This window comes from Gallus gallus, chromosome 13, assembly GCF_016699485.2.
Source record: "Gallus gallus isolate bGalGal1 chromosome 13, bGalGal1.mat.broiler.GRCg7b, whole genome shotgun sequence".
NCBI classification, from domain to species: domain Eukaryota; kingdom Metazoa; phylum Chordata; class Aves; order Galliformes; family Phasianidae; genus Gallus; species Gallus gallus.
In genome coordinates, this window is record NC_052544.1 from 10,530,210 (window position 1) to 10,545,715 (window position 15,506).

Consider the following 15,506-nt stretch of genomic DNA (forward strand, 5'->3'; position numbering starts at 1 on the left):
CCTGAGGCTCCTATCTGAGATTGCTCTGTGTACGTTTCCTTGTTTGTTTTGCCCACAGTTGCAGGTAAATGTGGCATACAAGGAAAATTTAGAGTATGAAATGTGCTTTCACGTCTCTGTAGTCAACCTTTGAAATAAATGAAAGAGAAGAACCTAATGTTATCTATTGATTGTTCATATGCTCATGGGTAAATCAGGAATAACCTTTTTGGAACCTAGATGGAAGGGAATCATATCAGTCACTGTAAACTGGTGAGATGGGGACATTCCTGTAAAGAAAGGTGATGAAGACTTTTTTGTTAGCCACTGAAGTTCTTTTTTTTTTTTTTTTTTTCCTTTCATGATCTTGCTGTGTTTTAAACTGAGGGGTTCTGTCCATAGATTGTCACAGTACAGGTACTGTGTACACAGTACACATGAGCTTGCAAGATTACCTGTGGAAAATGCTATAGAAAATGCCGGAGAATTGCCATTTACTCAGTTTCTTAATGAGAGTGATAGTGAGTCCCAAATATGACAGCTACCAGCTACTTGTTGATGTGTTGTAGGATGTGAGATGTAAGAATGGAATGTAGTAGTATCTACCAATCCCGCACAATGAGCATGGCCTCATGAGTTAAAAGTTGACAGCTCTGAATAGTTTCAGCTCTAGATGTTATAAATGCCTGTTTCTGATGAATTTATCTGGGGCAAGTGATATTGTAAACATATTTAGGAGAATCTAAGTTCTGCAGCCATCTGAGGGATATAGGTGAGAGTCAATTATCATTGTTTAAAATCGCTAAAAGAAATGATGTAAGCACTGGAAGAGTGATTTTAGTTCTGCATATCAGCTTTCACACATCCACTCTAATCTCTTAGAAACTTAACATTAGCACAGAACTCCAGAGCTTTTAGCAACAGAACTGTCCAAATTACATGGCAGATGCTTTGCTTGATGGTAATATGGTGGGAGCATCCAGACTCTTGAATGTCAGTTTATTCAAAAGGTTATTTTAGTGCAACTATATTAATGCCGGTTTATTCCTCATTGCTGTGTACCTAGATGAAGTACAAGTCTGTGCCAGCTTCTAATTCTCTTGCCATTGTTATGTGCCCATCATTTATGGAGATGAATACCAGCAGCAAGAGTGGTGTGGATGGAAAAAAAAGAGGCTGATACTTTCTATTTGTGACTAAGTACAGCAAATTAACAGGAGGAAAATAGGGGTAGCATGAGAAAGTCACAAGGACAGACTTATACATGATCACTACCATTTTGTTTCTTCTTTTGTTAGCAGTGTTTCCAATGGAGATTGTTTGAATAGCGTGTGTTTCCTCTGTTGGTATTTATCACCTTTGTGGTTAAGAGGTATTTTAATCATCAATTCTGAACATTTATGGCTAGATGCCTGCTTACATTTGCACTTCAGTGTTTGTTCTTTCTGCAGGCTTTCTATATTTTATTTATAAGGTTGGCTCATTGTGGAGCAGGTGGTAAGGTCATGCATGACTGTTCTTAGTGCTGTAGAGTTAGGATGTGATTTTCAGTTTAGGCGGAAGCTATGAGACTACAATGGCTTGGAAAAGCTATGGTTCTATCTCCCATTTTAGACATGTTTTCTGGAAACTGCCGTTGAAATTTGGTAACAGGATTGATTCAGTGCACTACCATATTGTAGTCATTGGAAAGCTGAAGGGTCCTTTTACCCCTCAAGTGAACTGTGCTGTCCTTCCCTCTCGTTTTTCCTTCCTGTCTTTGTGATGTCTGTATGACATTTACTTCTCCAGAATTATTGAATTATAATATACGAAAGCAATTGTTTATTTACTAGAGAAATTTTCATCTCTATGCAGATAGAAATATCTTTTTACTGAAATGGTCCTGTTAATTTATACTTCCCATAAGGCCGGCATAATTCCCTCAGTTTTACAATTAATGGAGAATCCTTACATTTAGGATGGCTTTTATAAGTCTTCTATAAAAATACAGTAGCTGAAGATGATAGAACAATGCAATGTTCCCTGTAGATATGCAAAGATGTAAGGCGCTGAACATCCTGAAACTCTTGTATGCCACAGATCTAAAATGCCAGTCATTTATCTTGGTATCTTTCTAAATATCTCTACCTAAATGTTATCTTTGCTACTACAGTTAAAAGAGGTGTTCACAATTTTATCTTTTAAAATATAATGTATGTACAAATGCTGAGTTTAAAACTTATTTCTAGTACATATCCTTCATTAGTACATTGAATGTTTTACCTACTGAAAACAAAGGGAAAGTTTGAACACAAAATATTATAATTTTGACTTGAAGCAGAAGAATGCTACCTTCCCAGGATGAAGAAAAGAACAGGAGTCTGATGTTCAGTATTTTGACTCTTTAGAAGAGGTTCTTTTTCTTTCAAGCAGCCCTGAGAGTAGGAAGTTAGAAGGCAGAGCCAGGAGGTCAGACATGAGAGTCAAGGAAGTATGAATGACATCATCATCCCTAAGTAGCCTCTCAGAAGATGAATGAGCTCTCTCTTGTATTACAATGCTAAAGAGCATTAGAAGGTGATATGATATCTAGACAACACATAAGATAAATGCCTCACAGCATGCTAGAACAGCTTTCCCCCCACGCCCTCCACAAGTACATAAATCCTTTGGTGGTCTCAATATTACCGTATGTGGCCGATGAGTATTATATATTGTGGTCAGATTCTTCTTGACAAAATTCATTTAGATTTAATAAGTACCTTAAATACTCTAATTTAGTTACTGGTGCTGAATAACTAACTGTAACTCAAGATACCCTTTTGCTCACTGGACTCACAGTACTGCTGGGACACAGAGTGGATTTTTTTCACTTGTCACCCAATGAAAAATAAGCAAATGTCAACAGCAGAAAGATCCATATTTTTTAAAGCTGCCAAAAAAATTATTCATCATGATAAAACTTGACCCAAAATCTGTTTGTTGTAATGGTGTAATATACTTGAAATGCAAGTTTTATGTTATTAATGGATTCCTGCTGAAGGGAATGCATGTCACAGTCAAAACATGCAAAGTTGCTGTAATGTTGAAAGTACATTCAGTTGGAAGTGGATTTCATCTGAATTACAGTCTTTGTGCTTCAAAAACACCATCATTCTCATATCCTTATATAATCTTTCCTCCAGTAATTTTGGAATACGCCAAGTCACAACAGACTATGCCCCAGCTCCTCTCTTGCTTATGTAAACATTTGATAGAAATATTAGCTGCATTTTTGTTTCAAAAATTAAAAAAATAAATAAATCCCGCAATAGAAAATCGGCTTCTGTTTGGAATATAAATGGACTCTGAATCAGAGATGTGTAACTGGGGGACAGAATTCTGATTCATCATATTTCATCTCTAAAGTAGTTTCGGCTCATTTCAATATTTTTGTTATTTTTATAGAAACAAAATCATGCTCACTTGAAAGAAAATGCAAGACAAGAAGATCCTCACTTTGCCTCAAAAAAAAAAAAAAAAAAAATCTGCCTAGTCCTTTATTCCAAACGAAACACTGTCAGACTTCTCACATTCGTAGAAGAGTGGATCTTCCTTGATGAATACCTCCATAAATTAGATATTAGCTATAGTCAAACTCTGTCTCTTTAGAAAACATTTCCATTAGCATATTCAATTGGAAAGGTCTTACATGATGCCCACCTACTGCTATGAAAATCTGTGGTTCTATGATGAAGGCAAATAAGAATTTCTGTGAACAAAAAGTATATTGAAAAGCATGCCTTGAGCTTATGTAGAGATTTCTATTTGCAGTATGTGAATTTCACTCACTTTTTGATGTCTGTCTGCTGCTCTGTCCACCTATCTGTCTGTTTATCACCATTGCAGTGATAACATGCAGTATCAATTGGATTTTAAAAGACATAGATCTTTTATATTAGCTGTCCTTTTTTATAATACCTTTTACAAATTTAATCAATGCATTTTAATATACTATATAGTTTAAGTGCAATATACAATAAATGTTCAAGCTTCATCTTATACATGCTCTAGCCTTTAAATTGTTAAAACTGCAGTGCCCTTTCAATCTACTTACATAATGTCATAAAATATACATTTCAAGGTAAATGAAGTCAGCTACTTCAATTTAGTCCCTCAAACTGGTAGTAAATGAGAGGTTAACACTATGGTGCCAAACCCATTATTGAGTAAATTTAGCACCTTGGACAGCTCTGTAAAATCTTTATTGCTTTCCTGACCTGCTCGTCATGTTCTGTCTATGTGTTCAGTGGCTCTCAGCTCTGATTGAAAGGCAATATATTAGATCCCGAACACAAACATGCTCGGGGGCTGCTTCACTGTGAGCGTAATGACATGGAGGTGAGAACAATTTTCTGGTCACCGCAATCCAAGCACCTTGCAAGGTCTGTTGCTCTAACTTATAGAGGACTTTTGGGGCTCCTTTTGATGTGAAGACGTAACAGTAGTTTCTGTAGTAATTTAGGCAGAGCTGCAAGAGGTTTAAGATGCATTCAGAAAAAAAGAAGTTAATATTGTGGGTATATCTGTAGTAGCATTTTACTGTGTATTTTTAAAGCTAGTTTGTGTCTATAATAACTACTGTCAGCTCTGGAATAGAAAATACCAGTACCTGACATGGGAGTTTTTGTGTGAAATCTGCTTTATATGATCTGAAAATATCACAAACAAGAAATGCATTTTTTGTGTGTAAATATTGTTAGAGAAAGTATGAAACTCAAATTTACAGATTCAAAAATGTTGACAAAAATAGCCATATAGCTAGGAAAACTAAATGTTATTTGTCAAACATACTTAAATAAGCCATCATGATAATTTGTTTTATTTACATGCAATATGATATGGCTTCAAATACCTACCATTTTTTAAGAACTGGAATATATTTAATATAAAGTAGAGTACCTGTAAGATTCCATGTAATTACCTCATTTTTTTTAACATGTTCTTCAATATCTTTTTTGATGTAATATGAGTTTTTTTTTGGTTTTTTTTTTTTTTTTAGCTCAGCATTACATAAATAACTGTGAGTAGTTAGGTTATTAAACTTTCCTTTTTTAGTAATTTGGCATAATGGCAGCTTTGGTTAACAATACTCCAAAGCAGTTTGTGGGCTCTTTATCACACTCTTAATTTTGCATTAGTGAAATATATAGTGCAAACACATTCTGCTGAAATGAAGTAAATCCTAGTTTAAAAAGTCAAACACCTATATGACAATTTCCCTTTTCAAATCACATTAATGTTTCTATTCTTCTCCAGTTTTTCTTCAACGTGAGGGAAAAAGGGCTGCATAGTTTTCTGATGATTCTGGTAAAGCAACAAGGATTGGTTGTACCCGGATGTTGCTTGTAGTCTTCCTGCCCATAATTATATGGCTGATGGTTGTGGCCAAGCTACACACACACACTCAGAAAAACAAAACAAAACAAAACAAAAAAACAGAGAGAAAAGAAGAAAAGCTGTAGCAAGCTTACTCCTCAAAATGTTTCAATACAGTGATTCAAAAATCCATCGATTACATATTGCATCTGACTTCATATGTGGAAAATAATTTAAATGTGTGTTATGGGAGAGGGGTGTGTGCAGCAGAAGGCAATCCTAAATGTTTACTGGGAGTACAAAAATCCTCCATCTCATTTTTGAATTTAGGACATTATATATGTCATAAGTAGTTACTGCAGTATGACAACTGTTTTATCTTATATTACAGAGAATTTAAAATTGAAAAAAATGCTAATATGCATCTAAAAGCTTGTCATTTGAAGAGTTGTTCAAGGATTTTTGAAGAGGTTATGGTGACAGCAAAATGAATGCAATTATATCTCTATTTTCTGATCAGAGTCTACAATATATGAAAATTGAGCATTACTGTTTCTTTTTGGTATAAAATATGGCTATTGTGTAAAATATTTTAACTTTAAAAGTTTAACTTTGTAGAAAACTGGAAAATGCTCAGATCTGTTACTATTTTTGTAAGCTGCCTGCTGATAACAACGTGGTGAATAACATCATGTTAGTTTATTAGAGCAACACGTAAGGTCTGGGAATTACAGTACATTGTTTTATGTAAAGGACAGTCTGGACTGCATTTGATCAGGCAATTGAGAATCTGCTAGGTGCTTTTAAAGAATATGAAAATAAAATTCTTCTGGGTTAATTCTGTAATGTAATTTTACAATTTTTATCAGGATTGTTCACAGGGATTTTTCCACACTGCAAAATGTAAGAACACAGGATTACATGCTACTAGTACTTGAATGCCAATTTAAAATGCTACAAGAAACATTTAAGAGAAGAGACTCAAATAGGAAAATGGAGGGGGGGAAATGAGTAAGAACTAAATTTATGCCCACATTGAGAAGTGTGTCCTAGCCTGCTTTAAATTTTGCTGTCCAGGCTGGGAGTTTTTCCAGGAAACACTGCATGGCACAGCGACATTCTCTCATACTGAATGTGTTTTCCTCTTACACATGTTGTGAACACGGATCCTTCCCTGATCCATTATATCAAGATACAAACCAAAGAAGTTGAAAGGTTACATTACCGGTAGCATAGAACTGATTGGATATCTTCTGAACGTGGCCTGCTGGGTAAGGTCACAATTCCTGCAGTATGCAATTAAGGATAAAATAAACACATTGAAGGGATGCATAACATGCTCTGAATGACATTGATTGCAGTAATCTAGTAAATGACCTCAGGATTGTATTCTGCAATAAACCGATGAGTGGTTTATGGTGCAGATGGTAAAGACAATTGAGTGATGTATTTTATTTTGCAGCACCAATGATTCTCACCTTTTGACTTGATTAAGCGTGTGTGTGAATAGGATGAACTACCGATTTAACACCATTCAGTGGTTGCTGAGAGTTGTTAAAATTAAAGTCTGCCTGGTGGGAGGGAAAAACAACACAAAACAACAGTGCACCTGATAGAATAATATGAAAGACTCTAATATTTGTTCTCCCTCACAAGGAGTGTATTGAACTTAAAAGAACGCATCTGTTTTTATATTGACAGGAAGTAATACTTAAGAGGGCTGCTGATTTAGTAGAAGCACTCTACGGTATGCCACATAATAACCAGGTAAATGCATTCTCCTTCAGCAGTTCTAAAACACGGCTATTTCTTAGATGTATAGAACAGAGGCTAAAGGTATATGATACTACAATGTGAGACGAGAATAAACACATAGGGCAATGTCATATCTGGAGTGGGGCTTAGTTTGCCTGTTTGCTTTTTAAAGTATGTGAATGCTTGCAAAAGCAACGTGTTATTAACCCTGGAGGCATTTGCCCACTATCACCAGAGAGTGTATAATATGGGCAATGATATGCATTACTACTTGCCACCAGTGATGTTTCAGCCTTAACCTAAAGATATTTTAGCTTTAGGTGGAGGGAGCCTGGGCTTCAGTGTCATTCTGCCTGCTTCTCTTGTTATACAGAAATGTGGCCACTGGGACTGAAGCTTCCAGCTCTTTTACCACAGATGTCAGGATTTATAGCAAAGTAAGCAGATCTATAAGTGTTAGCTATCCATCAGCCAGCTGGTTTAGGAAGAAAAGCATCTCGTTTTTGCCTTTGGACAGGGAAATGTTTTATTTTGATATGTAAGAAAAGGTTTGTCAGAGTCGAATTGGTAACTCTTTTTTACCCTTTTTGTCCCCTAGGAAATAATCCTGAAAAGAGCAGCAGACATCGCAGAAGCACTCTACAGTGTCCCTCGCAATCATAACCAGCTCCCCGCCCTTGCTAACACGTCAGTCCACGCAGGAATGATGGGAGTGAATTCCTTTAGTGGTCAACTAGCTGTCAACGTATCCGAAGCCTCACAGGCCACCAGTCAGGGTCAGGAGAACACTCATCTTCCTCTCTTTATGAACCCTTTCTGATAAAATCAGGCAGACGTGCAGAGTGATGAAAGAGAGATGGTTCAAATCTGGACACGAGGAGCACATCCAGATAGCATCCCACATGCACATACAAACTCTGAATTACACAATACTGCCATGAGATATGGCTTTCTGTAGTGAATTTGATCCCAATTCAGGAGAAGCTCTTGTGCAAATCACCAAATCAACTGAACCAAAGCACTTTTGTGTCTGCTCAGAATCTAACACTTGTGTTTGCCTTTAAATCCCACTATTTTTAAAAAGGATTTTTATCAACCTGAGGATATACTTGACCTTAAATACTTACTTATGCATTTTCCTAAACATAATGATCTCTAAGTCTGAGCGTTATGTAATATTTCCTTGTGGCACAGAAGTGCTGGTTTGGTTTTGCAATACACGATTTGGGCACAGATTTTTATTCAGAGTGAAAGTTTTTTCTAAATTTTGAAAGTAGGAAAAAGGAATTATTTACAGAGGCATTTTCAGAGCTCCACTCATTTGTATAATAAAGTGTTTTTCACATTGAATAAAAACAATTCAATATTTTAATTTCTACTGTTAAAAATATATATTTTTTAAAATGGCCATTTTTGTAAAAGCCTTTTACATTTTTTCCCCTCTCCTTTGCTCAGCTTTATTTATTACCCACCTTAAAATCCATTTTAGTGAGGAAGCAATAGAAGGAGGCTGTTATTTGGAAGGGTAAAAAAAAAAAACTATTTTGCATTATACTGCAAAATAGAAATGATTTTTAAATCATAATATTTTATGGATGTACTATGGAACAGGAAGAAAAAATTGTATTTTATCTTCCAGCATTGAAATGCATTTTGTATTTCTGTGCTTGTATAAACAAATCCTCATCTTTCTTTTTTTTTCATATGAGTTTCCCTAAACACAATTTCCAAAATTAGGTAGAAAGTGAAATTTTAGCTTGGAGCCAAATTTGGCAGTAATTTTCTACCAACGTAATGATCAGACTAGGACAAGAAGACTGAGAATATTCCACTACTCTAGGAAATGTACCCTGTGTTTTCTGCAGTGTGTGGTGAGCATCTAATTTGAGATGTACTAAATGAGAGAGACCACAGAAGACAGTTAACAGAAATCATATGCTTTTAACATACCTTAAATCGGTATGTACTCATAACTTCAAAAATATAGGTCATGTTTACTTCATCTCCTACAAACAGGTCTTTTAGAGTGATCATTCCCATAGTACCCAATGATCATCTCTCCTCGAATAGATGGGTTGTTGCTGTGAAGGCTGTGGCCATCCTCCTCCCTCCTGGAGCTCCCACCAGGAACGAGCCATGCAGTCAGGGATCATGATTTGGTTACCCAGTGCTCAGTCCTGGCCTGCCCCACGTACCCTGTTGCTGAGTTACTTGCTTGTAGCTGCTTGTGTAAGAAATTGTTCTTTGGCTAATACCAATCTCTGAATATATTCCCTCCCCACAAAAGGTTTTACTCGCAACTCAAGCAGCGTGTCACCTCACGGCTATGTGCCAAGCACCACCCCTCAGCAGACAAATTACAACTCTGTCACAACAAGCATGAATGGCTATGGGAATGCTGGAATGTCAAATTTAGGCGGTTCTCCAACCTTCCTGAATGGATCTGCTGCCAATTCTCCCTATGCCAGTGAGTATTATATAACTCTTCTGTATTTGTACATTTTCATTACAAAGAGATGGCAACTTTTCTGTGATACTCAGTATTTATTTTCTATTCTGAGCACTTGATGCAGAGCTTGGGCTTTCTCTCCTCCCCAGGCCATTGACCTTTGAAGTACTTGGAAGATGCTGGTGTTGCCAGCAATGCTTTTCTTTATTTTGTTATTATTATTTTGGACTCTCATAAGAGCTGAAAAAGAATAATGTCTGTCATGTTTTGTGCTGATAGTTTCATAACTTACCATATACTCTGTAAATAAGAAATTCTGTCCTCAACATCGCCAATTCCAGAAAGCAGGGATGGCATAAGGGACTTAATTTCTGTTGGAGTATATCAAATATTATCAGTACATGCTCTTTGTTGCAGTGAGGTTGGAAGGAAGCTAAAGATATTTGCTGCAGAAAGAAAGAGTGTTTCCAGCTCTAAGATATGAAGGGCAGAAAAGTTTGCTGTAATACTGGCAGACTGACATTTCCATAAGCTGCATGATGATGTTTCCAAGACCTCTGAACAAATAATACGCTCATAACCTTTATAGACACTGTGAATTACTATTGGGTCTAATCTTGATTGCTTATATGCCATTTGCTTTGTAACTAGGTAGTATATTGACTTCACTGAGAGTTTAGTATTAGTCAGTAAAATGTGACAATGGCTCTTAGAGTTTGTATTTTAGTGTCTGTTCAGAGAATGCCACAAAGGTTCAAGCCATACAAATCATGTATCCCATGGAGTAAAGCACTTACGGTCTACAGTCATAGTTCTGGAAATGCTTCTGTGTAGGACTTGCTGCATGTTAATGTTAAAGGTTTAGTTTAATAATTTTATATCTATATAGAAATATATGTGTGTGTGTTTGTTGGTAAACACCTATGAACCTTTTCTGCCACAACTGACACAGCTCAGTAGTCTCTATTCACATTAGAAAATTAAATGAATAGGATATAGGACCTGCCCACAGACATCTGAAGACAGCTACAATCAGAATCAGGCCAGTAGGTCTTGTCCTATAAATATGTTTATAAACTGAGACCCTCACATGGACAGGAGAAACAGTGGTGAACATAACAAGGTTGAGGAACCTGGTCCAGTGGGTGTTGTCTCTGCCTGTAACAGAAGGGCTGAAACTAGATGATATTAAAGGTCCCTTCCAACCCAAGCCATTCTGTGATTTTAGGATTCTATGGAATCTTAAGTTCAGTGTTGTAACAGCAGTAATTAATTATTCTGACTTCCACTGCTAGACTTCAGAATTTAAAAGGGGAAAACTTTACCTTCAAGGCTTCATAGCTGCCGCAAATCTAGAAGAAAATATTTACCTATGTAACAAGTACTTATAATTTAAGAATTGCTAACTGGTTATTATTTTGTACTCTAATTATAATGTAGCAAATACCACTGAAGTATGCTGTACTTACTTATTAAGTTGAATTTACTGTCATAGAATCTGCACTCTCTGAATTCATAATATAACATGATTGATGAGACATCTCCTTTTGGAAGCAGATGCCAGTGATGCATTTAAAATACTCAAGCAATGTATAATTTCATATTTATGAACAAAGTCCTCTTTAGAATAGCACTTCACCTCTCAGCCCTGGTTCTTTATTCTGGTGATATTTTGGGAGGTTTTCTTGGTAGATCTGTCATTCTGCTAATGCCTAATCCATTGAATCAGAAAATGCTTCAATCATGACCTGAAAATTAAAAGGTGGCATTCTTAATTAAATCAATAAACTAATTGCTGTATAGTAGCAATTCAATTTAGGTGCTTTGATTGCTCTCCCTTAGCAAGTACTTGCAGACATAGAGTGACTTCAGACTAAGATTGTATCTGTCAGGCAGTGAAACTTTGAACATTTAATTTCCATTAATTGATTTCCTCAGTGTTAACAAATATGATATCAGATTCTCAAATAAGAACTTAAATAGGGTGATTTTTATCTACGTAAATGCAAATAAAATAATAATTCAAAGCTCAGATGATATGAATTTTACTCTGTAACACATAATTTTTCATAGTCCCCTCATGTATATAAGCAGTTTCTAAGCAGGACAAAGAATAAAAACACAAGATTTTAGTTTTTTTTCTTTCTTTTGGACAAAGATGGGAAGTGTCAGCGCTGTCTGAAAATAAAAGGAGTTGTGTTTATTTTCAAGCAAACAAAACCATGTAAAATCTTAATGATAAGTACATGAACAAAAGACATGTATTGCATCATACAGTAAAATAGGATTTTAAGGTTGTCTCTACTCTCATGCAGGTTTATCTGAAACCCCGTAGTCTTTCTGGAGGAAAAAGTGCTCAAAGTGATGGCTTTGTAATCCAATTAAAAAGTTAGACCTTTCCACATTAAAAATTCCAAATCCAGACGTGTACTTTAACCCCCCTCCTCACCTCTGTGTTGCCTGCATGATCTGGATTCCCTCTCGTTCACTTATTCTGACCAGGGCAATGGGTGATGCCAGTCCCTGGAATAATTGTTGCAGTGACAGAAAATTGAAGGAGTCCTTGAGTGCACTAGAATTACTGCTCCTGAGCAGTTGCAAAAGGTGGGCTTCCTTCAGCAACAAATCACACTGTGAGCAGCCACAACTCTAACTGTAGTAAAAGCCCTGGCAGCTTGAAATTACACCCAGTCCATCCAAGGAGCAGTAGTCTTTTGTTTTTGCAGTAGTGCTGACTATCTAATCCTAAGGTGTGCCTTTCTGGGGGGGTCTTATTTTCCTCTAGTTGTGCCATCAAGTCCAACAATGGCCTCCTCCACTAGCCTCCCGTCCAACTGTAGCAGTTCGTCTGGGATTTTCTCGTTCTCACCAGCCAACATGGTCTCAGCAGTGAAACAGAAGAGTGCTTTTGCGCCTGTCGTGAGACCGCAAACTTCTCCTCCTCCCACCTGCACCAGCACCAACGGCAATAGCCTGCAAGGTAGGTGAAACCAGCTCTGGAGCGTAGACGGCTGCTCTCAGAACCGTAAGTTCCCCACGCCTTGCAAGGCTCTGAGTGACACTAAGGTTTCAAAGGGGAGAAGACAGTGGGGGATCCCTTATGGCCTCTGTCCTAAAGTTTCCTCCCATAAAGAGTAACTGTACTCCACTGACAGCCCACCTAGTACCCTGCAGGTGTTTGGCAACCACCCTATCTCTAACCCATCTAATACTGTTGAATTGTGAGGCTGTGTATTTTAAAGCACAGACCTGCTGTTATGATAAAAACGAGTAATATTTCAGCTTACTAATACCATCCTTTTTCTTTCTTTCCTTTCTTATTCCCTGTTGTCGTCCATTATCAGACCAGTCTTTTGTGGACTCTAGCAAGTACTCCACTGCAGGGTCTCTCCAGGGGCTGGCCTTCTCCTGAAGTACGTCACTCAATCTTCCCTTCCTTTTTTTCCTTTGTCATAGTACACTTGTGCAGAGATCCTACTGGGAGCAAATAGACCATTACAGAGCTTGGCACCAACCTCTGCCTTTCATACATAGAAGACACATTGCAAACTAAATTTTCCAGTTCAACTCATATCAGGGCATATATTAGTTAGCACTGATTAATGCACATCTGTGCCAATTAATTCCACAAATGATGCAGGGCCTCATCGAATGTTGGTAGGAAGGGGCTGCTCCTTTTCTGCACCCTCTCATTACAAAGTACTCCAGCATCAGCACCTAAATCCCTTTTGAAGAGTTGACACAAGCTGAGGGGTGGCAGGCAAAAACTGCCAGGTTGTCAAACAGAAGATGCTCAAAGACCAGCACCGCCCATTTCAGTGTTAGGTTCAGCCTATTTTACAACACTGCCTAAATCCTTCTGTATAATTACCTCACTCTGTGTTAGTGTGCTGAGAGAGATGTTTTCATGCTCACTTAGACTAAGGAGTTTTCTTAACCAGCTGCCTCCAACTGTGCCAGAGGTGGAAAAGATTTTGCGGTATGCGTTGTGCTTCCCCCAGACTTGAGGTCTGTTATCCTTTCTGTGTGCTTGTGCAAATTACCAAAGAGCACTGAGTGGGGGACAAAATCCTTCATTTTAGAGCTGTGTTCAGAAGGAGGTGCACAGAGCACAGAGAGGATGGCTCCACAGACTCCATGTCACCTTGCAGCCTCTGGAAAGAGAGATGCTGGGTTTGCAGGCATAATGCTGATAGTCCCATTATAGCTGGAAAATCTATATGCAGGCAGAGTGGAAAGAGTTCATTCATAAACGCTGAGATCCACTGTGACTGAAGGGAAGCATTGTCCTCAGTGCAATTTATGCTGGTGATTTGCAAGGATGAATCCTTGCACATTTACACATGCACACACAGAAACTGTGAAAATAATAGGAAAGTATATGCAGCTGTTGGGTGCCTTTGGTAAGCAGTGCTGTACATACAGACTGCATCAAGAATAAAACACAGACGAGTTTTCGGATGAGCTGTGTTGCTTAGAATATCATTTTTCCTAAGTTCTAAAAATCTGGTGATGCTGACATGCTACAACTGTTAAAGGCTAAAGCAGCTAAAAGTGTTTTGCCTGAATTAAAAGAAAATTATAAGGAACTAATTGTTGACCACCAGAACACAACAATGTTTTATCATCTCTTCACCTTGTCCCAGTGCTGTGAGGTTGGAGCAAAAAAGCAAGTAACGAGAAGATTTTTCTCTTGTTTTTCCTTTCATGGGACACAGAATTCCCAGGTTCTGCCTAGTGGCTTATGGAAAGCAATTACGGAACAAGCTGAGTGCTGGATGCAACTGGGGCTTGCTGATTGTCTCCTCATTATGTCACATCCAGATCTGTAATGCCCAGAAAGCACACAGATCTGAGCGTTCCCCCTAATTTTTATTTAGCAATTCTGTTTTTGTAATAGGAATGAGCCAACAAGAGATGATTTGTTTTAAGGGTCATCACTGAACTTCTTTGTGAGTTAAAGATGCACAGCCTTTAGCCCCGTGCCTTCTGATACCACCCGAGGCTTGTAATAATCACTCAGAAATGCACTGCCTGTTGTGCCTTATTGCTTAAATAAACAATCTCGTATAAGGAGGCTGTCTTATCTCTCTTGGGCTTCTGGATACATCAGAAAGCAATCAAGCTTTTCGTATGTAGCTTAGGTATCAGTAGAACTCACTAAAACAACAGCTAGGCTTATCTGTTGTTCTCTTTGCCATGCAATTTTGTAAAACTCAAAATACATTATTTCTGTAAATTGCTAGCAGCAAATGAAAATTAGTATGTGATAAAAGAAATAATGCCCATTGGTGGGAGTTTTTCTGGGTTTTTTTGCCCTCTCTTTTTGGAGGTGTTGTGATCTCATACCTACACTGTTTCCCACTGCTATCTCTGTTTTCAGGATCAATAACATTCTACAGCTGAGAGAATTTGCATGACTAGATGTAGCACTTACGGAATAAAAGTAGAGTGATATAAATGAAGACTTAGAAAGAATGGAAATATCAAGGCTTTTAGGTAGAAAAGAGATCATTTTGTTATTTGCCTTGTAATTTAATTCAGAATTTCAGGGCTCTTCAAAGGCAATAATGCTTTGAAAAAATGAACAAAGATCTGCATCTGTACAGTTTGCTTCCAATGGCAAGAGGTGCATGGCTGATAGGTAACTGTGGGGAAACATCATGAAGGGAGGACTCACAGTTATGTCACCTTAATCGGGGATCCTGCACAGTGATGACAGCCATGTTGTCCCAAGAGAAAAAGCAATTCTTGACCACTTTTTGGTAAAATTGATTGGAGTTTAATGAATTTTTTAGCTTTAGGGGTTTTGTTTGTTTGTTTTTAATTATATTTTGACGCTTTCTGAAATTTTAAATTTAGACATTAGAGGTACGAAAAGGGCAAAATGCTGAAGTAGGGAATTAATTAGCCATCTGACCCAGTTCAGTTGCTCATCACATACAGGAGGACTTGACCCATTCCCACCTGCTTAACTCAAAGT

The 15,506-nt window shown here is 37.5% G+C and overlaps 1 protein-coding gene across 10 annotated transcripts in view; it reads left to right on the forward strand.

Annotated features, from left to right (window-relative positions):
* Window positions 1-15,506, forward strand: part of EBF1 (EBF transcription factor 1) — a 263,422-nt gene that overhangs the window by 242,422 nt on the left and 5,494 nt on the right. For 6 of the 10 annotated variants that reach the window (NM_001397659.1, XM_015293734.4, XM_015293735.4 and 3 more), the window contains exons 12-16: window positions 7,021-7,086; window positions 7,673-7,850; window positions 9,362-9,541; window positions 12,309-12,503; window positions 12,868-12,936. In NM_001397659.1, coding sequence (NP_001384588.1) covers window positions 7,021-7,086; window positions 7,673-7,850; window positions 9,362-9,541; window positions 12,309-12,503; window positions 12,868-12,935 — 687 coding nt within the window. In that variant the 3' untranslated portion in view covers window position 12,936. The remainder of the gene's footprint in view (window positions 1-7,020; window positions 7,087-7,672; window positions 7,851-9,361; window positions 9,542-12,308; window positions 12,504-12,867; window positions 12,937-15,506) is intronic. The other 4 variants (NM_001397656.1, NM_204752.3, NM_001397657.1 and 1 more) reach the window with 1 other exon arrangement.